Source organism: Odontesthes bonariensis, chromosome 7, assembly GCF_027942865.1.
Source record: "Odontesthes bonariensis isolate fOdoBon6 chromosome 7, fOdoBon6.hap1, whole genome shotgun sequence".
NCBI lineage: Eukaryota > Metazoa > Chordata > Actinopteri > Atheriniformes > Atherinopsidae > Odontesthes > Odontesthes bonariensis.
Window position 1 is genome coordinate 15940838 of NC_134512.1, and position 25141 is coordinate 15965978.

The window sequence follows — 25141 nt, forward strand, 5'->3', positions numbered from 1 at the left end:
TTATCTACTTGCATTAACAAAATTTGAGACAAAGTAACACAGTTGCTTGATTTGACTGATGAGGATTGTTGTGCTAAACACAAATAACACTTGAGGGATACATGTGTACAGTCTGATCTCAGACACAGGCTGGCCTGGTTAGAGGAATCAATGCTGTAGTGAAAGTTGATGTGATTGTTGTGTAATTTTACAACAAATAAAAATGCAGAATGAGCAATGTGTAAACGACGTACACATCATTAGGTCAGTTAAGTTCAACAAAGGGTTATCTTTGTCTTATTTTTTAAAGCAACAAAGCACAATCTACACAGTGTGGGAGGAGCAGTTTGACCTTTTTAAAAACCCATTGGTATCCGGTGAGCCACTGGAACCAGTGATCTTATCATCAAAGGTTTCTTTTTCTTTTGTTGTTGATTTTCTTCTTGTTTGCACTGTGAAGTTTAGAACGGTGGATGTATCACTGCAACGCCTCAGCCTTGTATCTCACATGAACTTCTCCTTCTCAGCGTCCGATGACCAAGCGACTCATCCATGACTGCTATTATTGGAGTATTAGAAATCCTTCTACATTTTAATATATAATGATAATAAAAAAACAACCCAAACTAAGATACAAGTTAACCAGAAGCTACCTACAATTTCTCATGCAGAGTTAGGGCAACAGTAAAGATTGAGGCAAGATCTGAGATGTTGCCCGTAATATCTCCACCACAGAGATATATGTTTGTTATATTATGTAATAAATTTATAATTAAACATGAAGTGCGTCATAATTTTTGCTCCCGCTTATGTGTGCTTTACTTCGGTGCAATTTTTGTCGAATGTAAATGACAAAAAAAACATTCAAATATGCAGTTCTGTGTACATCATCACCTTAAAGTGAAGTCTTTATTTAATGAACTGCTTTATTGTCACCAGAGTAACACCACTGATACAGTGTCATGCAAAGGTTTGGGCACCTTTTTTTTTTTTTTCGAAATATCTGGAGAGTTAAATGAACAGAGGATGAACTCATTTCCAACATGCATAAAGTTAAATGTTAAACATTCGTCTTAACCTTTTTAGCAAAATTAGGGCATTATCTGTGATTTATTTCACCCGCCAAATCATTTTAATTCATAAGTTTGAATAAGTTGTTAGTCATTAATCAGCTTGTTGTGGCTTTGGTTTGTTCAGTCATCATTAGGACACTTTTTAAAGCTTTACAAACAAGGATTCATCTAACATAGCACCTTCAAATATAGATTAAAAAAAACTAACTGATGCCAGGCAAGCAGGAGAGGCTGTAAGATAGCAATATGTTTTGATGCCAGTTTCCCCAGTTTTTTATGTAATTACAAAAAAACTACCCAGAGAACTTTTTATATCATTGCTATTAGATGCCAAAGTAAAACCCTGGTTTAACTGCAGAAGACCTTGAGGATGATGTAGCGGACCGGAGTGGTCTACTGTGCAGCAACCTCTGCCAAGTATGACCTTTCCAATGAGAAGACTCATTAAAAGAAAAGATTTAAGGGGGTCTTCATCAAAAAAAATAAAATAAATAAATCTGCTAAGTAAACAAAGCAGATGCAAAAAAAGGCTCAAAATATTTTTGAAAAGAGCACCTAAACCTCAGGTTCAACGCAGATTTTAATGATTGTGCTATAGGCTCGCGCTGCAGCCAGTATCACAAGGAGAATTTCAACTGTAGAGGGAAGATTCAATTAATTACCAACATAAATATCACCAACCATAAATATTAAAAAAAAAAAAAAAAAAGTCCATAACACCTTAAAATGGACCGCTTAAAGAGGTGCAATCTCAAAGCACTGAAAATGTGTAGAGCTGTATTTGTGAAATGTCCAAAGAATCTTCCGAGAAAAGTCCAAGAGAACATGAAGCCTTTAGCAGGTAGGATGGACAACAATCCTTTAAACGAGAGCTATAACAGCTACTATAAAAAGCATTAACAAGCAGACACATTTGCCAAAGGGGCTGCAACTAAATGTGTTTACCAAATGTGCCGAAAGTTTTGTGTTTGGCACTTTGACTGTTTAGTCATTGAGAAACTGTAAAAACTTGAAGGAAAGATGTAAAGCAAACCTGAAGATATTAAATAAATCATTTCATTAAAGATACTAAAGAAAGGTGGCATTTGTGCCTTTTAGAAAGAAGGTCATTTTTAAACTTGCTAAACTATTCAGTTACAACAATCTTGACCGAAGTGGTGCCCAAATTTTTCCCTCTCTGCATTTCTCCTTATGTGTGACTGGCAGCTGTAACTTAGAAACCGGACAGCAAGATGGAAAGACTCATAACAATTGGTGATATGGTACATTAAACTTTCATTTATAGGGGGCTAAAAAAAACAAAAAAACAACTGAATTCACATCATAGAATTAATGCAAGAAAAGCAGCCAACAGATGCAGCTGCCTGCTGGCACTGCACACAACACTACACACAAACACTGAGAACAGCAGCAAATACAGTTTATAATTGCACATTCACTTTGCTGCGTCAGTTTTCAATGTTTCACATTGTTATTTCACAAAGTAACCCCCCCCCCCCACACACACACACTTGAGCAAATATTCCAAAGTACAGTTCAAAGTATGAATGACGAGGCTAAAACAGAGTGAACCTGATAAACAATACAAACCCTAATTAGACCAGGTTGATTTTTCCCTGCTGTTGTCACTGGACAAAAAGGAGGGCAGTGACTGGAGACCTGCCTAAATGACTGTACACTACATCCAGCAGGAGAGTTCCCGTCCAATAAGTTATGAAGCAGAAATTACATGAGGACAGGTAGCACGCCTGTTGACGGTAACAGTGACAAAGAATCAGAGAATTCTGATGCGGACTTGAAGACGGATAAATGACCCAACATGTAACTTGAGGATTTGAATGTTTGTAATAATAAAAAAAAAAAAGCTTTTAAACCGACTCTGGACTCTCTGCTGTCAATCCATCCTCATTGGCCTCCGAGTTCTCCTCTTTCTTCTCCAGTTCAAAGTTCTACGAAGGGTGTGTAAGAGAAGGATGTCAGTATGCCCATCTGTACACAGATGACTTTTCCACATCAGGACACATTTATAAAAAGTGGACTAATCGATCAAATAATGAAGGCACTGGGTATGAATCTGAAAATGCTCCAGCAACAAAACCGAGAGGCATACCTCCAATTCTTGCATCACTTCATCCATGAAATCACTGGGGTTTTGCTTGTAGTCCACGGCTCTCTTGATCATTTCTCTGAACATCTAATGTGACAGTATCAGTCAGAACCATCAGCGTGCACTTCAAAGTGGTACAGTTTATGAGATTAGGTTTTAGGCTGATTAAAAGAAGTACACTCAGTACTGTTTCAGCCAAATGCAGCAAGGTTAAATCTTAAACTATTGCAGAGTATAGAATGCAGGAGAAAACCGTCTTTAATGCTGAAAGAAAGCAAACACACACTCAAACCTTAACTACATTGGTCCCGTCAGCGGCAGAGACAAAGTAAAACGGGAGCCCTTGTTTCTTCGCAAAGTTAAAGCTTCTCTGTGTCACTTTCAAGTCAGCTGTGGATGAGAAACGAAAGACATGTTCACAAGAGAAAATCTCTGTAAACCACAAGAAATCACAACACACACCCCGCTGCACTGCATTTTAACAACTGAATGATAAGAATCTAGTTCTGTGCCACACTCACCATCAATTTTGTTGGCGACAACACAACAGGGTATCTCTGGTCGGTACTCTCTGAGCTCCTTATACCAGTTGGCTAAATTCTTATACGTGACCTTCCTTTGAACATCGAAAACCTGAGAAAAAAAGAAGAGAAGAAGAAGGTTCACCGAGTTCAGCTTGTTTTTGTGACAGTGTGTAAACTCCCCTGTTCAACCAGTGAACTCTGGACATTTTCTAATGACACTGTTGATTTCCCTGTCAACCAATCACCATCTTAATCCGACAAATCCCAAAAAAACAAAGTTTTTTAATTCATTTTTTAAATAAAATGTCAAAAGTTAGTGATTTCACTCTTTAAAGCAATGTTGCCAATTAAGTCATTTGGAAACAGGTCAGTAACATGGTATCTGCGTGTAATAGTGCCATTGGAAATTGCACCTTGCACCTCTGAAAAAGCATCATATACAGGTTTTAAAGCAACATATAGCCAAGACGCTGTCTTTTTTAGGGAAGGCGTATATTGTAGACAAGACCACGCTGAACCCCATACTGTATCTGTTACAACAGCATGGCTTCAGAGTGGAAGAGTCCCAAGTGCAGGCATCATAGAAAGCAAAATGCGACAAACAAGACCAAGGACTGTTGAGCAGCTAGGATCCTATATCAGACAAGAATGGGAAAACATTCCTCTTCCAAGGCTCCAGCAACTGGTCTCTTTAGTTCACGGATGTTTATGAACCGTCCTTGAACAAAGCGGGGGTGCAAAACAGCAGTAAACGTTTGAGACTTGTTGCTGCCATAAAAATGAAAGGTGATGCTTTTTTTTTGCTTCATAAAAATACTAAAAACGAACCTGCCTTGAAACCAAGAGTTTGTCTTACCATTATGCATGCGTGTGCTTTGTGGTAGTATGAGGGATGCATGCTCTGAAACCTCTCCTGACCAGCAGTGTCCCAGAAATCTGTGGACCAAAAACAGGAGCCATTCTCGCAGAAGCACTGTGATGTGTGACTCTTACAGGTAATTTTCAGCTGGGATAAAACCGTTCCCTCTGCTCACTGAGACCAGAGCATGGGCAAATACTGCACCTACCGACCGCTATTGTCTTGTCTCCCACGGTTGCTGTGTGTTTGTAGAGAGTCAACGCATAGGTCGACAGCTGCTGGGGACGACTGCAGGAAGAGTTTAGGATCTTAAATAACCATGACCACATAAAAAAAAATAATAATAACGAACACAGACGCTATTTCATCTGAATTTTGTGAAGCTGTTAAAGGATACTATTCATCCAACAGAAACCTCTCCATCAGCCTGTGAGATAAGGAAAGATAGCCTGTGAGGAAAGTTTCAACACTGTTAAACGCGTATTCCAGCACAATACTCACTTAGATTTGCCAACTGCACTGTCTCCCAGACAAATTATCTTCACTTGTTCATCTGCATCGTATTTCCTCTGGTCCAGCTCAGGGATGCTGCCAACGTCGTCAGCCATTTTTCTCCGCTTCCTTTGTAATTTCTCGTATGAACACCTGGGAACAATCAAGTGGAGCTCCTGGAGGGGTTTGTATAGCGACAGCGTTAGCTAGCTTCCCATCGGTTAGCTAACGTTAACATCTCTTCCTTTTGTTAAAATCCCGTATTCAACCGCTTCCTCTGTGCCTAATTGAATTACATTAATCCTCCCTAAAACCGATAACAGTACAGAGACCGTCATCAGTTACATGTGTCTTGGTAAATTCTGCTGAGTATCTATGGTTACTTTTACGGTCCACTCAAAGCAGCTGAACTAAGGACTGCTAGTCAGAGGCTAGATCCTCCATGCCACGCGTTTGCCAAGCCAGCGCCTGCTAACGTCGGTCAATGTGGTTGACAGCCGTAGAACAAGTAAAAGCTGAAGGATTTTCTTTACTAATCGCAATACAGGAATAGTAAAACGCTGTAGACGCACGACGACAATTTTCGTTTCTATGCAACGGGGACGCCCACAGGACCACTGCACCTCTGTCTTGTTGTCCTTGCAGTTGCCTGACTAAAATGCTGAACGGTTCCAACAGGTTTTGCGTTAAAACGTTTTATTCTATGGGTTTTACGCCAAAAGATTTTCAAATAAGGGTAAGCAGTTTATAATAAAGGCGATACAAAGTAGGCAGAGCCATATTTTTACACTACCAGTTTTGAGATTTGAGATAAATTTGCTTTCCATAACATTTTTTCTCTGACAGTGGCAAAAAATATCTGCAGTGCACACTTTTTTCTTTTCTTTTCTTTTTTACTTATTCGGATTTCAAATGGCAATTATTTAATGATACTCTTCGGCTTGATGGTAGTAATAATAATAATAATTGGCTTGTTATCAGCACTTAGTGCCTGTATTATTACTGCCTATAGCGCATATGTCACAGAGTGATGCAGAAAAACTGGTCCCTGCATTTGTTATTTCAAGATTGGACTACTGTAATTCTTTATTATTGGGCTGTTCCACAAATTCTCCGAAAAGCCTCCAGCTGATCAAAAATATTGCAGCCAGAGTTCTGATGAGAACCAACAGGAGAGGTCATATTTTTCCAGTTTCAGTTTCTCACATATAAAGCTCTTAATGACCAAGCTCCATTATATCTTAAAGAGCTCATTGTTACATATTTTCCCAACAGAGCACTTTGCTCTCAGACTTTACTTGAGTTTCTAAAAGTAGAATGGGAGGCAGAGCCTTCAGTTATCAGGCCCCTCTCTTGTGGAAACAGCTGTCAGTATATGTCTAGGAAGCAGACACCCTCTCTAACTTAAAGATTAGGCTTAAAATTTTCCTTCTTGGCAAATCATATAGTTAGGGATGGCTTAGGTGATCTTGAAACATCTCATAGTTAAGCTGCTACAGGCCTTGACTTGGGGGGCCTCTTATGTCACACCTTTCCTCACTTTGCTCTCTTTTCCCCCTCTTTTATTTCCTCATTTCACCTTATGTACATTTAGCATTGTGTTTCTCTGTCTCAGCAGATATCCTTTGAATGGTGTTGTGGTGCTTGTTGTCCCCTCTCTTCTGTCTTCTCACACCCCACCTGGTCGTGGCGGATGGCCACCCTTCATGAGTCTGGTTCTGCCAGAAGTTTCTTCCTGTTAAAAGGGAGTCGTTTCTCTCCACAGTTGCCCCGTGCATGCAGGACAGGAGATTGGACCGAAGAGAAGTTTCAGTGCAAGCTGTTGGTTTCCTCAGCTAGGAAATTGTTTTTTAATTGGCACTGTAAGTATGAATTGGACTCTAATTAGCTTGAATTGGACTGTATCATTGAAGTGCCTTGAGATGACATTTGTTGTGATTTGGTGCTATATAAATAAACTGAATTGAATTGAATTGTAGGCCTGGCAACGTGCACATCTTGGAGAGCACCAACACTGCTGAAGTTCTGTGTATACAGGTTTTAGAACAACCTATGTTCCCATTGAGATTGCATGTTTTTCAAAGATATTTCAGTAAGATATTTCTTTTTCTAAGAGTTTCTAAGTAGGATTTCCCAGATAGTCCAGTGAAACAAACCACCCTAAAAGTTGTCCTTTGGTTTTCCCATCAGTCCATTTCTCATGAGTACAAAATCCCCGCAACACAATTCAGCACAAACATTCAATTTTGACTCAGAGTTTAACTAAAACATTTTTGACCATATGTAACCGGGACAAATGTCTAATGCGATTAAAAAAAAAGACAAAAGAGAAACTTCACTGTGACTAAAACATGTATATTGTCTGGCTAAAGAAAAGTCATTCACTTTGATATTTTGTTGGACCACCCAAAGTTTTTATTACTGCACACATTCAAGATGGCATCATTTCACAGTGTCACAACATTCAATTCTGTCCAAAGGTGCTTTAACTTTTCACCATGGCACTTTATTGATGATGATATTGATATTGATGATGATGATTTTGTTGACTTGATGCAAACCATTAATATTGAAAACATAGAAAACATAGAAACAACTTATCCACAACAAGAGGAAGTTTCTTTCAACATGGTTGTCTAAGGATTGAGAAGCTTCTTCCTCCATCACTTAGGGTTCAATAACTTGTTTTCTGCTGAATCATAATAATCACTGCAGTACTTTTCCATTGGGAGGCTCTTAACTATTTCCATAGTTATATCCAGGAGTTTATATTTTTTCACTTTGTTAAATAAGCTGTTTTCCCTGAACATGTGATGTAAAACCTAAAAACTGATCCTATCTTTCTCACTGAAAAAAACAACTGATAGTGTCAGTTAATTAATCTATTTATTGCAAACAGATCTGCAGTTCAGAAGTTGTTGTTAAGAGGTGATTCTTGCTTTGTGTCAAAACTGATCCAGACAATATTCTGACATTATCAGTAACAAAAAGTATGCAGGATTAAAGTACTAAAGTGTGATCTCAATAATCTTGAGCGGTTTTCTTTTTCTTCTTTATGGAAGACAGCAGTGTGCCAAAATCAATCCATGTTTAAAATAAGGGGTGCGATGTATTGTGAATGACGCAATCCAAAGGTGAAGCTTGGTCCTTTTGCTCTTGTGAAAGTTACCTTGGAGGAAAAACCGTGTTAATAAATTGCAAAGTGTAATATTTGAGGCTTTTTGATCACATAAGATGTCTCTTACCCTTTCTGGATAATGAGCTCCTGGACCTGGTTTCTCTGTGGTTTCATCAGGAACAAAGTTCCGACCTGCCATGCTGTACTGTGGGGGTTTCTGCCTATAAATGCAGGGGTTCACAGCTTCGTAGGCAGCTGGACCAGGAGTCTTGAGGGGAAGCCACAGAATAGAGAACAACAGTGAATATGTGTATTTCTATCTACCTATATATGTGTATGTAGATAGATATATTCATATATACGCATATGTGGAATCTCACATGTGTGTGTGTGATTACCTTCTTCAGGTCCTCATGGAAGCTCCCAGTTTTACTGCGGCTGCAGAGCGTGTAGGAAGGTGCTGAAGGTGAGACTACAGTTTTGGGCCCGAGCATAGGGGGCAGAGTGTAGGTGGCTGGTCCTGCAGTTTGAGCAACAGATAAAGTTTATTGATCCATTTTCTGATGTGAAACTCTGATATTCTCCATTTCTCACAGATTAAGTTGGCAGTAAATAGGTATGTCACCTGGTGCTTGGTTTTCACTTCCATCTCTGCCCCTCCCAGACAGAGAATAAGCAGGAGCTGAGCGAAAAGTGAAATTTCCCGAACGCTCGGGGGAGTAGTGGCCTGAGACACAAAAGAGAATGACATGGACAAACTACAATATAAATAGTTTCTATATGAAATTAGCAGTATTCAGGTTTTTTGAGTGCTTTTACAAAGTCTGTTTGAATGTGTTCACGGGGGGGGGGGGGGGGGGGGGCTCACTGACCTGGTCCAGGGGCTCGGAACAGGTCTGGCTGCTTTGGGCGACCGTGGAGGGAGAATGCAGGTGAGCCATCTCGACCCAGTCTGGTGATGTTGGAGGGGATTAGATATCTTGGTCCAGGGGAGCAGTTAGGATTAACCCCCTTGTGACGTTCACCAAAGGAGAACACTGGTGCTTTGCATTTAGTAGGATCATGTTGAGAAATACCTTTATCAAGGGACAAGGGTAGTCCAATGTTACTTATCACATCCAATCATGGTGCTAGTGATGAAAATAGCCCACTTTAGCTTTACCCATGAGTCCAGGCAGAGCATACTTTGGCCCTGGGCTGCTGTAGAAGGCAGCTACAGGCCCTCTTGGCTTGTGGGGCCTCCAAGTTCCAACCCAAGGTTCATCACTTGGCATAGCCTTGAAAGATGGATTGGGTTTTTAAGTTAAAAATAAACATTTCAAGTGGACTTACATCTTAATTTAAATTCTATTAATTCAAGCGCACAAGTAAACTGATCCTTCAAATACATAATGGCACTGTATTTATCTCATGGTGGAATTTTAGCTGGTTGAAATATTTTTGGTCCAACTTGAGAAATTACTTTACAACAAAGATCCGTCTTTACAACAAATTATTTTAAAAGAGGCTATGAAAAAGACATTTAGTTAAATTTGGTGGTAGAAATGTATATCGTTGCAGAGCCTGTAGATTTGGCTCCTTCAGATTTTGATTCAGTAAAAGTGCACCCCTCAGTAACAAGAAAGTTGTCTCACATTAAACAGCAGTACTAACATTTCTAGCTATCCACAGATGTAGGTAATAGTTGGTTTCTTCAGTGTGTGTCATTCAGAAGCCAACTGTTCACATGCAAAGACAATGTTTGCTTCTCTAACTCTGACTAAGCTAAACAGATTTGGATTTTAGAACCAGTGTTGGACCTGTACTCTGTTGTTTAAATTAAAAAGCGCTTAATATTTCAATGAGTAAGAAACTCAACAAGAATTGCTTCACCAGAATCAGTAAACACATCATACCTGTACACAATGTCCCGTCGCACAACTGCAAGATGTCTAGCAAGCATGTACAAACTTAACACTGGCTGCTTTTACTTTAGTTTACCTACTGACTCGAAACAAATTTCAATTCCCTTACCTCATAAAGTTTTCCGTCCAGCTGCCAGTGTTTGTTTCAGGCTTTATCCCCAGAACTCAGCATGTGCACTGAACCCAAACACAGATTGTTGAGCGCCTGTCAATGTCACTATGACAACGTTGTCATGGAGATGACTCTTTTATAGCCACGCTCAGTATGTGTTGAGTATGAATTTGTGTGTAAACTATGCAGGATTTTCAACATTGCGAATACATAGAATGCATTATGCAGATGTTATAAATGATTTATTAGGTATGAAAGGCTGAAAGCAACCACAGGGTCAAACTGTGGACACACTGTTTGGGTTTAATCTGTCCGGGCAGAGGTAGTGTCGTTTAACAGACCAGACCAATTATTAACCACAATGTGTAAGCGTTAACATAGCTGTATTATTAAACTCTAAGCTTCCGTCTTAGATGCTCAGATGTGACACTGGTTTTTAAACCTCCTGACTTACAAAAGGGTTGAATTCTGAAGAGTGAATCATCTTAAACTATTTTAACACCATCAAAAGACTTTGGGCCACCTTTTCATAAAGAGCAGAGCCAGTTGAAAATCTGATAAACTTTTCAAATCTGGAACACCAAGGTTGAAAAATGAAAATTCATTCCAGTTAGACAAGTTATATCATTTTTCCAAGCCTCATTTCATCGTAGCACTTTCTCAAAATCTAGTATTTATTAGAAACGCATTATTTCTAACAGCCCTGCGACCTGAGTGAAGTTCAAACTTAACTACAGGTTTATATCTTCTCACATAATTGACAGATAATTTGATACATCTACAAATGAGACAGCTGGTGCTGAACTCACGTCTATTGCTCACTTGTGATATATGTAAAAATGGAACTATAAAAACCGGTAACATGAGGAGAAATCATGCCTGGGGCTCTGAAAAATGATATAACTTGTCTAACTGGAAGTGATTTTCATTTTTCATTTTAGGAAAAGCACTGGTGTTCCTTACAACATTATTATTACAGGCTCAGTTACAGTCATGCGATAAAGAAAAAATACCCTCTTTCAAATCTACGGTTTCACTTATCAGGACAATGAATAAAAATGATCTGACCTTTACCATTTGCTAAAATTTGCTAAAAAAAAAACAACCTAATTTAATAATGTCGCAAAACTGTAGATGTGATGTGATCCAATAGCTTGTAGAGCCCCTTTGGCAGCAACATCTTGAAGTACTTGTTTCCTGACATTATCAGTCTCTCATATTGTACACCCTCAATGCTTTCATAGGAATTAAGTGGGTAAGTAGCAACCAGTTGCTGCTTATCAAATATACTTGTTTAATTGACCATTAGTGAGTGTGAGTACCTCTGAAAATGTAAAAGTTTTGGCAGTTTGCTGGCCTGGAGCCTTCAGGCGCATGTTAACACAAGGTGAAGACAACGTTAATGATATTAGAGAAGCAACTGTTGCTGCCAGTCAATCTGGTGAGGGGTTATAAGGCCATTTCCAAACAAGTTAGAAACTATCATTGTCCAGTGTGAAAGATTAGTGAAAAACTTTCCAAACAGTTATCAATTTTCTCTAGCTGTGGATGTCTCAGTAAGTTCACCAAAAGGTCAGAAAAAACAATACTCAGAGAAATTGCAAAAGCACAAGAGCTACATCTCAGACTCTATAGACCTCAGTTAGCAAGTTAAAGGTTAAAGTTCCCGGCAACACAATTAGAAAAAGACTGCATAAGTATGGTTAGTTTGTAAGGGTTGCAGGGGAAAGCCCTCCTCTCAAAAATGAACATGGCTGCGCGGCTTAGGTTTACAAAACTGCACCTGAACAAACGTTTGAATCAATGTTCGTTGGACAGACTCGACCAAAGTGGAGATCTTTGGTTTTAATGCCCAGCAACATGTTAGGAAAAAAGCAAACAAACACAGCATATCTGAACAAACACCTCATACCAACTGTCAAGCACTGTGGTAGAGGGGTGATGATTTGGGTTTGTTTTGCAGCCACAGGACCTGGGCACCTTGCTTTCATCGTGTCAACTATGAACTCTGCTGTATATCACTGCATTCTAGAGTCAAACGTGTGACCATCTGTCTAATAGCTAGCTTAGCTGAAACTGGATGATGTAACAAGATAATGATACCAAGAACACTGAGAAATCTACAAAAGAATGGCTGAAAAGAAAAGAATGAGGGTCCAGTCTAAGTCCAGATCTCAACCCAATTAAAATGCAATGGCAAGACCTTAAGAGCATCATGCATAAACTAATAACACCAAACCTCAATGAACTGAAACAAAGATTAAAGAAGAGTGGGTCAAAATTCTTGCACAACATGAGATAGATGACGCCATACAGAAAACAATTAACTAAATTAAATTAAATTAAATAAAGGTGGGCTGCACGGTGGTGTGGTGGTTAGCACCTTCACCATCACCTCACAGCGAGAGGGTTCCAGGTTCAACTCCCAGCTGGGGCCTTTCTGTGTGGAGTTTGCATGTTCTCCCTGTGTGGGTTCTCTCTGGGTACTCCAGCTTCCTCCCACTGTCCAAAAACATGCATGTTAGGTTAATTGGTGTCTCTAAAATTATACTTAGGAGTGAGTGTGAGCATTTGTGTGGTTGTTTGTCTCTGTGTGGCCCTGTGATAGACTGGCAGCCTGTCCAGCATGTACCCTGCCTCTCGCCCGATGACTGCTAGGATAGACTCCAGCCCCCCCCGACCTGACTGATGGATTCAGCAGGTATAGAAAATGGATGGATGAAATTAAATAAAGGTGGTTCTACAAGCTATTGGATCATGGGGTGTACTTGTGTTTACACTATTTCTGTATTTGACTTAGTTTTTGTTAAATTAATAATGACACAGTGTTATGTGTCATGTTTGGTTGTTCATCTGAGGTTGTGTTTACCTGATCTGAAGACCTTTTTCTTTTATGTTTCGATACATAAAATCTTAGAAATTAAAGAAAGCGCACTTTCTTTTTTACACGACTGCAAGTGTCCTTTAAAGTCAACATAGTGTGACAGAGAAAGACTGCAGAAAATCAGGGCCTTGCTACTAAATAAGCTAAATCAGTAAAATGGAATTCAAACATCATTTACCTGATGCACTTGGGTTTATTCTACAATTACAAGCCAAAATGTTTTGTGAGAGAAGAAGTCCATCATGCTTCTTGATTGGTGCACACTTAAATGTCTGGATAAAATACAGCCAAATAAAAATAAAAAAAAAGAAGAAAAGAAAAGAAAAGAAAAGAAAAGAAATAAAAAAAAAAAATGAGCTCTTTTATTTTTTGTTGTTTTGATCCAGACTCATCTCTTCAAAGAGTCGCACTGGTGCTGCAGGCCCTCGTGAGGTCTCTGTAATTGTGGAAGGTTTCGCTCAAACTGGCCTTCAGGACTCTCATCAAAGGTGCAATGCTTGGGATTTTCTCCTGAGGGCACTATTGAGTAACAAATAAATTGTAATCAAACACAAAGCATGCACATTTAGGGGGGCACGGATGCTTTACTCACTGTATCTTGGTCCTTACCCTTGTAAGTGCAAACATCAGCCTTTGGAGCACTGCATCCTCCCTGTGCGGACACAGGCTGGTCACTGAACTCACACAGCTCAGCAGACAGTAGATGGTGTGTCTCTGTGGCTGCAATGATGGAAATATTTTGTATCTTTTTTCCAAAAAAGATTCAGTAATAAATGGAAAATTATACAGAGACATAGATGACTGCATCACCTGTTTCTTACCTTCTTGAGAACACTGAGAGGCTTCTTCTTGCTTCCTCCAATCCTCAACCTCACTACATCGTCAGCACTCAGAAGGGGTTCCTGGATGAGAGTGAAAAGAAGATGGGATTGAGAGAGAAACTTTCAACAATATAAGAAGAAAAGAAAGGAGTGTTAAACGTCACAGTCCTGGGATGATTTGGGATAACTATCATTATGGCCACTTGTTTGATGCCACTGACCCTCAGTTTCTCCAGCCAGGTCCACAGGAGACAACAGAGGACATGAGGATCTGACTCTGTAACCAGCAGAGCCCAGCCGCAGTCGCTGCTATTCAGTTCCTCCTGTTGAAAAGATGAATGGCGACACTGTGAAATCAAAGTGACAATTTTGGGCTACCTTTGCGATTATCGTTTACCTGCAGCAGAGCCGACCTCTGTAGAATGGTTTCTCCCGGAGGACCTTGTTCTGTCATTGCCTTTGCAATAGGACGGGCCATTGATGTTGCGCCAGGATTATGTAGATTTCTGCACAACTTTATGTGATAAAGGTAAAACTGTTTAAAGCATTCACAGCAAATCTTCCTTTATATTTGCTTTTAACAGCAATTACAGGTTACCTCCAGGTTGGAACTGTATTTGTGAAGAGACGTTTTAGCTCCACACTTTGTCCTTTTTATGCAGCTGCTGCTTGTTCTCAAATGAGACATGGGGATGTTTAGTGTACGAGAAACCTTTAATGTAGTCTGGTCACCTGATGAAAGTGTGCCATGGAAAGGACTAACTGATCTCAGGTCAGCTCGTATCAGATCCTGCACACACCAGTGTTTCTCATTTCCAAGTGCTGCTGTGCAGTATGGACTCAGCTCCAGTTCCTTCCAAGCAAAATACATCATAGTGAGATAAAAATAACCATTCCGATTGAACAGAAAAACATTTGTGGAGGAAAGCTTTGAGATGTTACCTCATTTACTGTGATCTTGCTGAGATCAGAGTCACTGTAGCTACGTTTGTCCAGCAACACCTCCTGCTTTCTCTCCAAGAACCCCAGCGGCTCGTCCCAGGAAGACACTGACTCTGATCTTGCCAACGAGCCCTTACGGCCGTCGTTCAACAAGGGCAAATACTGTTTTGATACCAGAGTCTCTCTAACAGTTCTTCCCAGGGTCCTGAGTGCTGACCTCTTGTCCAACTCAGCATGGACCTCTGGAGGAGTGGGGAGACCCAGAGCTAAGCAGGAGAGGCGCACGCACAGGAGGTACAACACCTAATCAAAAGATGTCAGAGAGGAGGAAAAGGTTGATTATCCTACAGTACAGAGATGTAGTTGGGACAAGATTAATTAAGTGTGATGAAAGAGGCCTGACCTTGGGTGTGTGTCTGAGTTTGCGTGCTTCCTGGCCATGCAAAAGGAGTGCTTGTCGGTTTAGGTAGTGCTGCAGGGTGAAAGGGGCTCCATGCCGCAGGCTGAGGTCTGGATACTGAACCAGCTGTGTGCCAAGCAGGCGAGCGAAGTCAAACACCTGGTTTATCTGTTCCCGAGTTTGAATAGAACGCGGCCGTTTAATGCGTACGTAGTGGACGGCCTCACTGGGACTGATGCGCAGGGTGTAGATCAAGTAACAGGCTATCAGGACCCCTGTTGAGCAGCAAGAACACAGCCGTAACACACTGGCAAAAACAGTGGGTATAGAAGAAAATTATGTGTGCGCGAGCTGACCTGATATTTTTTTTAACTAAAGCATGAATGTTTAATCTCACCTGTCCTGCCCAGGCCCGCATGGCAGTGCACAGCCACCCGTCCTTCATTTACTGCAAAGGCCAGAACCTTCACCCCATCAATGATCCCAACAAGAGACGACACGCCAAAATCTGGCATCCCAAAATTATAGAAGTAAACTGCAAAGAAATGTTTGTAAATATGAGTACATCATCGCCTTATGTCTAATGCACACTAATGTGACTTAACTCAGTCACAGGTTGCTGTGTGAGAGATGCAGTACAGCACACATGATGTAATCCACCTGATAATTACTTGTTGCCCCACTGACACAAATCCCAACTGCACCAGTGTAATGTTTGTTAACAAAATCAACTGTTTCACCATAGTCAATCAGTTTTCTTTACATGAAATCAAACATTTCTCAATCAGTATAACAGGATCTCACTGTCGTTGTCCATGAAGATCTGTGGAGAGTATGTGAAACCACTTTTAGGGTCTAAAGGAGGTCCACAGTGAGCATGCTCCCCCGTCACCTGCATGTTGATGATCGATCTGATGTTTAACCTGAGACAAAAGACAACAGTTGACCCTTTGTGTTTGTGTCTAAAAGAAATTTGATGGTAACAAAATTTGAGGGCCTCTAACTGCAACGATAAGTGTCACCAAAATCGATGCCATGAGATACATAAGCATTATTTTACCTGACAGAAGCAAAAGATGGTGTGTGTTTCTGCATGCGTCTGATCTAGACTTGCTGCCACTTTTTGTTTAAAGTCCCCCTCCGGCAGCTATGAAGCTCATAAATATCTGTGTACTTCCAAAGTGTAGATTTAATTGCCAGGAATAAAAAACTCTTGTGCCTTTAAAATTGCTCAGAGCGAGAGGCTTCCGCTGTTAGCTCCCATTAGTTCAGAGCAAATGAGCACGCTTCTCTATACTTCTCACAGCTCACAGAGTGCCAAAGCTCCTAGCTCGGCCTTGCTTCTGCAGTGTTCTCCAACTAGTTTTTTCCTCAGATTGCTCTTATTTAATCTGTTCCTTACAGCACATGCAAATTAGCTGCACAGCCCCACCTCGCAAGTAGTCACGACTGGTGCTGAGTCCCCCAAATAATCTATGTAGAACATGTACAACCTCAACTTTCTTAGACTTTCAGTGGTGCGCTGCAGATTGAAAGCAGAAATGCTTAATCCATTGCACCGATGGCTAATTTTGCACATGATGAACACTTATAAACATAGTTTCCACTAAGTGGAGGGGGACTTTAAACAAATTACATTTGTACCTTCCTGCATTGCATCAATAATATCCACACACTGTACAGACATACAAGACAATAGTGCAGATAAGTCATTACCTTTGAAACTGATCTATGATGTTGTACTTCTCGATTAAATTATTGGATGGTCGTGCCATGGCAACAATATCATCAGTCACCCTGTGATAATCAGAAGTATATGAGTAAATTCCCCCTCATTGTTTTTACTACAGCTCACACAACACATCAACATCTGTGAGACTGCAGTCAGATGTTCTCACCAGGAGGAGAAAAGGCCTCGAATGACTTGTTGGTTCAATTTCCAGCACTCTGGTCCCTCATAGCGACAGTCAATTCCCCCACAAGCCAGAAGACAGAGGAGCCTAGGTGGGATAGCTTTCACAAGGTTCTCTCTGGCCTGGGAATAGGCGGGCCGTGGAACTGGAATGTGGGGTGTCAAGCTTGACATCATCCTGCACAAGCGGAAGCATCCAAGATCAGCCTTTGATATCACACCGTGGGTGTTCAGAAGTATATCCCCACTGGGTTAACTGGGAGCCTCAGGTCACCCTCTTGCTACTTCCTGCATTTGATTGTCATTCAGCTTGAAAAGTGCAGCAGTTTTAGGATCTGCTGTAGGTATTTTTACTCTGCACAGTACAAAAAAAAAGAAAAAATGAAGCCATGAAAGCCCAATAATCAGTATGCAGTCAATATATTCTGGAACATTCCATGTTTGGCAATCAAATTGAAGTCTTACCTTTGTGAGTTTCTTGGACACTGAGGCTGTTTATCCCATTTAATGTATATTCAAACTATAAAACAGCGTAAATGCGAAGATAAAAGCTGTTCAGTCAGGCAGAATACACGTGCTCCTATATGTTGACCAACTGCAGTCTTACACTAACACAACTGTGTGATGACCCAGCTCTGCAAAGCCTGATTAGCTGTCATAAATACATTACAGCAGACACTCATGCATCATAGCAAGCCAATTATATAATGCTTATCCCTTCACAGCTGTCCTCATTTATTGCCACCAGGAAAGACTCCGGTAGAAGTAGATGATTTTACTTTGTAATGCAGAGAAATTTATTCCCGGAACTAATCAGCGACAGGGTTTATGTTGAACTCTCTTTCAACACACAATAAAATATTTTCATAAAAGACTGGCCTCGTAAAATCCACAACTTTTAGATCACAAGAATCACTAAAAAAGTGTGACAAAAAACTGTCCTCATGTCATAAGCTTGTTGCATGCTAAACTGTTGTAATTCACCTCATGTCTGCTCGAGCTCTGGACAAATCTTCCCCTGCAGAGCAGCACTAGGAACAGCTTAGCAATGATGAAATGATGAGGTGATTACACCCATTAGCTCCACCCACCAGATCTTAAATCACAAGATTCTCCTCAGTTGGCATTTCCTAAGAATTCAGAGTTTAGATAGCAAGGAGACGGTGTTTGTTTAGTTAACACAAGAAGAGTCACGTTACCAGTATCAGAAATGTACTGATAGTTGTCAATCTATGTTACAAGTCAATAAGAAGCTAATCAACATCAGAAAATATTTTGCACATGCCAGAATAGATGTTTAGGTTCAGTTTGTGGAATTAGAAGTTCATTTGCTCCAGGGTTTGCATTTTCTTCTATTCATGTCAAAGTTAATAAAATGTGTTGACAAATGTTACGTGGACTTTTAGAGTGGAGGAACGTCAGAACCACAGAAAGAACCAATCACATCTAGTGACACAAAAGTTTGATCTAATTTTGACTGTAAAATACCAAATATGTCACCTGACGTACATTGATGAGTATGTTTTCCCCATTCCTGCATCAAGAAATTTGAACCCTCCATAAAGTTTTACAGTTTTTACCTTTCCAATCATTTAAACAAAAAGCCAACATATTCCGATTGAGCATACTCATGAAGTAAACAATGATTCACTGACCGTAACATGATATAGAACCACACTGCTGTTTAGTCAATGTGTCTTGTGCAACATACTCTTTGCATTTCCATCAGTTACCATCCAATCCCATGAACAGAACAGAGGTCAGCTGAATTTGCAAGTCGTACGACCGCTTTACAGGATCTGTAAATAAAAGCCACAAGGCTTCATTTTTACCTGAAATCTTTCAGTTATGTCATTCAAATTAATCTCTCCTGCAGTCATCTTCAATAGTATTAGTAATGCTTGTAGTGCAGACAACCTTAGCTCATAGCCGTTTCCACAGTAAGATGTGGCAGAAGGTGTTTTGGTTTGAAACCGACTACTAACTTAAGGCTGGATGAGGACATGATCTGTTGGGCAAAAGTCTTTGACAATCACACGATTGGTTCAGTAACAATACACTTCCTCTTATCAGCCAGTTTCAGATGTAAGAAACTGGTTGATTTATGAAACAATGAGTGGAATCCAAAACATGATCTTTTGACACTGATTTTATTCAGTTTTTTTCTTCTTTTTTTTTTCCTTCTTTTCTTTGTTTAAAAACATTGTTAGCAAATACTTCTGAAGACATCTCAAACTTTTTGAAAGCACAAGTTGGAATGTAAACCCAAAGCAGACGGGCGGGTGTGTTATGCATTTTGGCCCGAGTAGAGTCATCAATACAATACCCTATTTGCAAGAGAGTGAAATAAACTCAATGCAATGCATGCTGCTGAATAAAGTACCAAATAAGAAGGGGAAATAATACGTTAGTGTGTGAAGCAATCCCACTGACCATGTGGAAACACTGAGAAAGAGCTTCCGCCTTTTAGGCTAAATCAATTTTCTCTTAAAGACAAAAAAAAGAACTGAAATTTTGATTCAAACTCCCCAGTTGTGCATATGAAAAGTCAACACTGACTGAGGAAATGTTCAAAAGTCCAAAAGGATTAAAGAAAAATAAACATTAAGACTGATAATGAAGTCAAGTTCAAAGAAGCAATCTACACTCACAGTGGTGTGGTTCTGCTGCAGCACGGCACAAAACAAAGGGTCTTCATGCATATTTTTAGATTCCGAAAAAGACAGAGACACAAAAGCATCGTGTGTGGGAACATGACTGTACACTGTGACAAAGAATGGACTGCTGAGATCTGTGAAGAAATCCAGACCCGAAAAGCTTTTTTGGGTCATTCGAGTCAAAAAAAAAAAAAAGAAAAAAAAATCATCACTGCAACCCTCCTCCAGCTCACTCTACCAGCCACAAGCCTTCATAAAAAGGAGCTGGCACAGGAATGAGAACATGGCAGCGAAGAGTGCAGGGTCAGGTCTGCGAGGATGTCCCCAGTGGGTTGCCGCAGGCGGTCCTACAGCAAACCTCTGGGGTTATACTGTCATATCCCCCAACATGTCTCAAGAAGGATTTAAAGAAGTCCAACAATTATACTTTTTTTTTCTTTTACATAAATCTTCAGAAAAAAAACAAAAAAAAAAAAACAATTTAGTCATTTGCTCATCATGAAATTGAAAATGTAAATACAAGACAAAGGAAAAGAAAGAGACTACGTCAAGACATGAAGTACTACTGATAATATAAGAAAGGAAGTCAAGATAGCAAGGGTTGTCATAGTTGATTATACCGTCCACCAGCCTTGTTCATTTTGTGAACACTCAGGCTGGAGGACCACATGAATGTTTCCTGGATTTAATGTCTGTGCCTCTTCTGCTGTCCTGTGGTGTTCAGTCTCTCTCCGTGTCCAGCCAGCCCTTCATTAGTTCTTCGACAACTCTTTGGATAGCCAATCAAGTCCTTCATACAGCCCAGTGCCCTGGGTGGCGCAGGTAGACTCTATGTGCCACTATGGAGAGAGACAATGAAAAGGGCACAGAGGTCAGGAGAGGCCGACAGCAGCTCTGAACAGAGTAGAGCGTGCGTTTCTATTCAAATCACTCACGGTTTTGTTGCGAAGAGCCTGCAGACCAAGTCTCTCCGTCAGCTCACTGACTGATAAGGCGTTAGGAAGGTCTTGTTTGTTAGCGAACACCAGCAAAACAGCATCTTTCAGCTCATCTTCCAGCAACTGCAGGGGTAGCAAACAGACATTACAGAAAAGACAGGAAAGATATCTATCAGGAGTCCATATTGAGGATTCTGGGGAAAAAATGCATTAAATCAAATATTAAAAAAAAAAAAAAAAAAAAAAGATCAAAAATGCAGAAATCATAAATTATTATATATTTTTTTTTTTTTTTTTTTTTTAAATGGCAAAATAATCCCCAAACCCTGGTTTACCTCCAGTTTCAAGTGTCTTGTCTCAAAATACTTTAGGAAGTTCCGCACTTCTTTAAGTACTTGGAGTAAATACAGTAAAGCACCCTGACATACTTAAATCCAAACTCTGTTTATCTCCTGCTGGCCTACCGCACCTCAAGGTTACAATACCACGCAAGAAATGGCGATACAAAATCCTGATATCACTCAACGTGAACTGGCAAAGAAAAGTGCTGACACACAAAACTAAGCTGTTTTACTTCCTGGAACAGAGGCAAAAACAGAGTGAAACCTTTGAGTTATCCTTTTCTTTGTAAATATTGGTGCCAAAAAGATCACTCACTGCTGCAGACAAATGCATAGTTCTCAAGCCAACGACATTGAACTGTGTCCGTATCCAGCTCATATCAGACAATCACATGACAAAGACTTCTTTGATTTAATAAGCAGTTAAACCTCCTCTGGCAGTGATGACCTAAAACAAGTGTTTCCAGTTACTGTGGAGGAATTTCTGGATAATTCTTCCTTGCAGACATAAGTTTCAAATCAGCTATGTTTAAGATGCCAGGTGTGGGTCAAAGCTATTTTCCTGATGTGAGGCCATTCAGTAATGGATTTACGTCAATGATTAAAGGCACTTTTTTTTGTGGTGCCTCAGCTGATGCAGAGCCTCTCCGAGATCCTCGTGTGGGGGGCGTTTGCATCATCCTACAACATAGAAAGTGCTGCGTATTTTGCCCCAAACAACTTAAGCTTAATCTCTTCGGTCCACAAACCAGTTCTCCCATGTAGTGCTGTGAAGATTTAAGGTGCTCTTAAGTGTAAAGTGAAGTTCTACGAAGAGCGGCAGCTTCCCACTTGTATTCTTTTTCCTGGATCAAACATCCTACAAGCTGCTTTTGGAGAAACGCGGCGAGTCCGAGGCACAAATTAAACGGCCGAGTTTATAAACAATCTGTCATGCTTTTTATGGATCAATATTTAAATACATGGACATTACATTATACCCTGCCAAGTTTCATTAGTGTCAATTTTCATCTAAAACTGTGTTAAATTTGCCCACGAATCTCCTTCGGCAAACATCTGAAAATGCTTTTAGATGTCAGATATTTTTGATAGGATTCACTGAAGTTTTGAAAGGCTTCGTCAGTGACACTGACAATTACAGCATGAGGAATAAGAAAGATTGTGTAGTTGGTTGGATGGCTCAGAGGAAATCAGCCATTACGCAATGCTTTCAACATTCGTAGGTTCCTACACGCCGTCTCACTGCTTTATTTACAACGCTTCCAACTGTCCGACTTTCAGCTGATACGGAACATTTTCACATCCACGTAGACACACATACACTCCACAGTCAATTATCCAAGCACTGACCTTATGCTTCAGATGTAGTAAAACTGTTTTCTTGATTTTTGGACAGAAAAAAAAAAACTGAATATGGGTCTGTTTTTTGTGTGCGTGGGCACGTATAAGTTGCATGTTCCAGCATTTCCAAATGGCCGGTAGGGAAAGTCCAACGACGTAGCCCCGTCAAACTGACGACTCGGAGAGTCAGAGGATGGTTTATCGACGCTTCTGTCAATTTGTGGCACATTAAATCAGTCCAACAAATAGCACAGTCTATCCGTGAACACATTGTATTCACAAAATAAAGTGATATTTGCTGACAAGGAGCAATGGGAAGGGCTGTCAACACGGAGCAATCACCTCCATGACGAATGTCACGACAATAAAAACTCTGATAATGCACTGCTGACCCAAATGAGCTGGAGGCATGACATACATACCATCTTTGAGAGCTCCTCTGCAGACTCAGCCACCCTTTCTCTGTCATTACTGTCCACTACAAAGATGAGGCCCTAAATGAGAGGAAAAAAGGTTTCAGTTAGAACGGCAGTGCCATAGATGTCAAGAGAAAGAGAGAGAGAGAAAAAAAAAAAAAAACTGTCAAACTTTTATTATTCAAGACCTAATAAATGATAAACTGGGCCCCAAGACAGAAATCATTAGTTGTAAAACCTCTCATCAAAGGGGCGCACTGGCTTTTTTCCAGACCCCGGAGCAGTCGCACTCGTACCTGTGTATTCTGGAAGTAATGTCTCCACAGAGGTCTGATCTTGTCCTGGCCACCCACGTCCCAAACAGTGAAGCTGATGTTCTTATATTCTACCGTCTCCACGTTGAAACCTTCACAGAGGCAAGAGAAAAAAAAAAAAAAACGCTCAGAGAACGACAATGGGAGCTTGTTACTGGTAAATGAGCTTGGAGTGAATTTCTCACCGATGGTTGGGATAGTGGTTACGATTTCCCCCAGCTTCAGTTTGTACAAGATAGTGGTTTTTCCGGCAGCATCCAGCCCAACTGCAGGGGAAAGAGAGATGATTAAAGTCAACATTTATATCAAAAGGTGAGCAGATGTAAGAGCAGCCGAATACGGCCGGCTGTAGAAATGTTTCCCAAGATCATAACTTATCGTGTCGTCATCCCACAGCCGGAGATATGGCGTAGAGCACCACGTGACTGTCCAAAGTGAATGATCAATGTCAACATATTTCCATCGCTAAGCAGAAAATCAACACTGAACTCACGACTCTCTCCATGAAATGTCAATAACGGTGCAGTAAAAACAATTAACTTCTGTGGAGAGTTAATGGGTTGGTATCAACCTGACCCAATCAGAGAACTAGTTACCCTCTGCTCAGACATATCCAACAGATATGACAACCTGGATACAGGTTTGTAAGAATTCACCAGCTTCATAATACACGCAGACAATTTAAACAAAAACAAACAAACAAACAAACTAACAAACAAACAAAAAAAGATGTCATAACATTTTTCTGGATCTTGCTCGACCTTCTTATGCATAAAGGAAGAGGCCACATTACGGGCTTCATTGCCAAACTTCTTGAAAAAAGAAAAGAAAAAGAAGAACAAAAGGGGAAAATAGTTCATTTTTCCCCCCTTCCACACAATCATTCATAAACAACCTCGTGACTGCTTTAACGGTATTTCATCAGTCAGCTTAACCAACTACTTGTCAAGTCTCTCCAGTGCTCTCCTGATGCTAACCGCCGTTAGCCAAACACAACTTCTACTCACCCATCAAAATCCTCATTTGCTTTTTGCCAAAGAGGCGGCCGAAGATGGACGAGATGGTGAGTCCCATAGCTGTCCGCGGGTTGTCTGGAGCTGTGGAAGCAACGCTGATATCAGACAAGGCAAGAGCAAAGCGAAATAGTTCACTCTGATCCGGTGATCGTGATTTCCACACAGGAGTAGAGCTGCCGACTGCCACGTCCGGGCCAACGTGGAAGACACGACGTCATCAGTTTGAATCAACTTTATCGACACAAACACGGTGCGGACCATAGGGTGCGGACAATATGGCTCGGGCACACGCGTTGCATTCTGGGATATGGTCGCCATATTGGAGGCACAATCTCGTAAACAAACCCTGAGGCAAGACGGAGATCAAGGAAAAAACAGTGAGAGAAAAGCATGTTAAAATCGAAGAAAGGATGTGGGATATACCGGGATACATTACAGAAGGAAGCCAGAGATCGGTACATACAGAAGATTGGCGTTATAAACGGACTGGACCCTTATGAAATACCGAGCAAGGAATGGACTGTCGACGAAGATTTACTGCCTAAGTTCACCCTTTCGGACATAATTGCGTATATAGTATGTGGTGTCAGTGCTTATACTTTGCAACAGTTTCAATTATGACACTTTACACTTTTGTCATGTTACTCTACTTGTAAATAAATAATGAAACACACACACTTGGCTGTATCTCAAAGCATATTTATTTCAGACGACTTCAACTTTGCACAACACTCCTGCTCATGGTGGTCAGAGTACAACATACAGACACAATCTTGTCAAAGAATGTTTTGTCTTCACCTTCGCATGGCAAAACTATGTTGATAGGTACTTTTGCTGACAAAAAGGTGTATTGTTTCTGACAGTTCCAATCGCCCTTTCCATGTGAATTTGGAGATGGGCAATTTTCCACATTAAATTAAGATTAAGATCAGATTTATTGTCATGTATACATGCATACACACGAAATTTGTCCTCCGCTTTTAACCCATTG

At 40.4% G+C, this 25141-nt stretch overlaps 4 protein-coding genes across 4 annotated transcripts; all 4 read right to left on the reverse strand.

Annotated features, from left to right (window-relative positions):
• Positions 1–855: 855 nt before the first annotated feature.
• Positions 856–5619, reverse strand: rabl2 (RAB, member of RAS oncogene family-like 2). Its single transcript, XM_075470960.1, has 8 exons — positions 5044–5619; positions 4940–4969; positions 4751–4830; positions 4540–4619; positions 3681–3792; positions 3452–3549; positions 3163–3246; positions 856–3001 (listed from the first exon to the last, which is right to left on the reverse strand). Exons 1-8 carry the CDS (start codon positions 5148–5150, stop codon positions 2921–2923), a joined length of 672 nt encoding a protein of 223 aa, XP_075327075.1. The 5' UTR covers positions 5151–5619; the 3' UTR covers positions 856–2920.
• A 2494-nt stretch (positions 5620–8113) lies between these two features.
• cimap1b (ciliary microtubule associated protein 1B) lies at positions 8114–9426 on the reverse strand. Its single transcript, XM_075470961.1, has 6 exons — positions 9315–9426; positions 9025–9228; positions 8778–8879; positions 8551–8672; positions 8280–8420; positions 8114–8203 (listed from the first exon to the last, which is right to left on the reverse strand). The coding sequence occupies exons 1-6, from the start codon at positions 9424–9426 to the stop codon at positions 8114–8116; spliced, it is 771 nt and encodes a 256-aa protein (XP_075327076.1).
• A 4022-nt stretch (positions 9427–13448) lies between these two features.
• On the reverse strand, positions 13449–17304 carry LOC142384664 (protein tyrosine phosphatase domain-containing protein 1). The gene is made up of 12 exons (XM_075470962.1): positions 17114–17304; positions 16932–17012; positions 16020–16138; positions 15613–15750; positions 15219–15490; positions 14825–15118; positions 14472–14726; positions 14271–14387; positions 14095–14196; positions 13874–13954; positions 13662–13772; positions 13449–13571 (listed from the first exon to the last, which is right to left on the reverse strand). Exons 1-12 carry the CDS (start codon positions 17302–17304, stop codon positions 13449–13451), a joined length of 1884 nt encoding a protein of 627 aa, XP_075327077.1.
• A 1956-nt stretch (positions 17305–19260) lies between these two features.
• Positions 19261–24356, reverse strand: LOC142383886 (ADP-ribosylation factor 4-like). Its single transcript, XM_075469691.1, has 6 exons — positions 24142–24356; positions 23320–23400; positions 23117–23226; positions 22827–22898; positions 20720–20845; positions 19261–20623 (listed from the first exon to the last, which is right to left on the reverse strand). The coding sequence occupies exons 1-6, from the start codon at positions 24206–24208 to the stop codon at positions 20537–20539; spliced, it is 543 nt and encodes a 180-aa protein (XP_075325806.1). The 5' UTR covers positions 24209–24356; the 3' UTR covers positions 19261–20536.
• Positions 24357–25141: the final 785 nt, after the last annotated feature.

Excerpts from the sequence above, each read along its gene's own strand:
- rabl2 (XM_075470960.1), bottom strand. The coding sequence starts at position 5,150 with ATGGCTGACGACGTTGGCAGCATCCCTGAGCTGGACCAGAGGAAATAC. Across the intron at positions 3,793-4,539 it reads AAGCACACGCATGCATAATG|GTTTTCGATGTTCAAAGGAA; the intron begins GTAAGACAAACT and ends TTTTTTTCTCAG. Across the intron at positions 3,247-3,451 it reads ACGGGACCAATGTAGTTAAG|ATGTTCAGAGAAATGATCAA; the intron begins GTTTGAGTGTGT and ends CTGTCACATTAG.
- cimap1b (XM_075470961.1), bottom strand. The coding sequence starts at position 9,426 with ATGCCAAGTGATGAACCTTGGGTTGGAACTTGGAGGCCCCACAAGCCA. Across the intron at positions 9,229-9,314 it reads TGCTCTGCCTGGACTCATGG|GTATTTCTCAACATGATCCT; the intron begins GTAAAGCTAAAG and ends CCCTTGATAAAG. Across the intron at positions 8,673-8,777 it reads AAGTGAAAACCAAGCACCAG|GACCAGCCACCTACACTCTG; the intron begins GTGACATACCTA and ends CTCAAACTGCAG.
- LOC142384664 (XM_075470962.1), bottom strand. The coding sequence starts at position 17,304 with ATGATGTCAAGCTTGACACCCCACATTCCAGTTCCACGGCCCGCCTAT. Across the intron at positions 15,491-15,612 it reads TGCGGGCCTGGGCAGGACAG|GGGTCCTGATAGCCTGTTAC; the intron begins GTGAGATTAAAC and ends GCTGCTCAACAG. Across the intron at positions 14,388-14,471 it reads AATACAGTTCCAACCTGGAG|TTGTGCAGAAATCTACATAA; the intron begins GTAACCTGTAAT and ends TATCACATAAAG.
- LOC142383886 (XM_075469691.1), bottom strand. The coding sequence starts at position 24,208 with ATGGGACTCACCATCTCGTCCATCTTCGGCCGCCTCTTTGGCAAAAAG. Across the intron at positions 22,899-23,116 it reads ATTACTTCCAGAATACACAG|GGCCTCATCTTTGTAGTGGA; the intron begins GTACGAGTGCGA and ends CCTCTCATTTAG. Across the intron at positions 20,624-20,719 it reads AGGCTCTTCGCAACAAAACC|TGGCACATAGAGTCTACCTG; the intron begins GTGAGTGATTTG and ends CTCTCTCCATAG.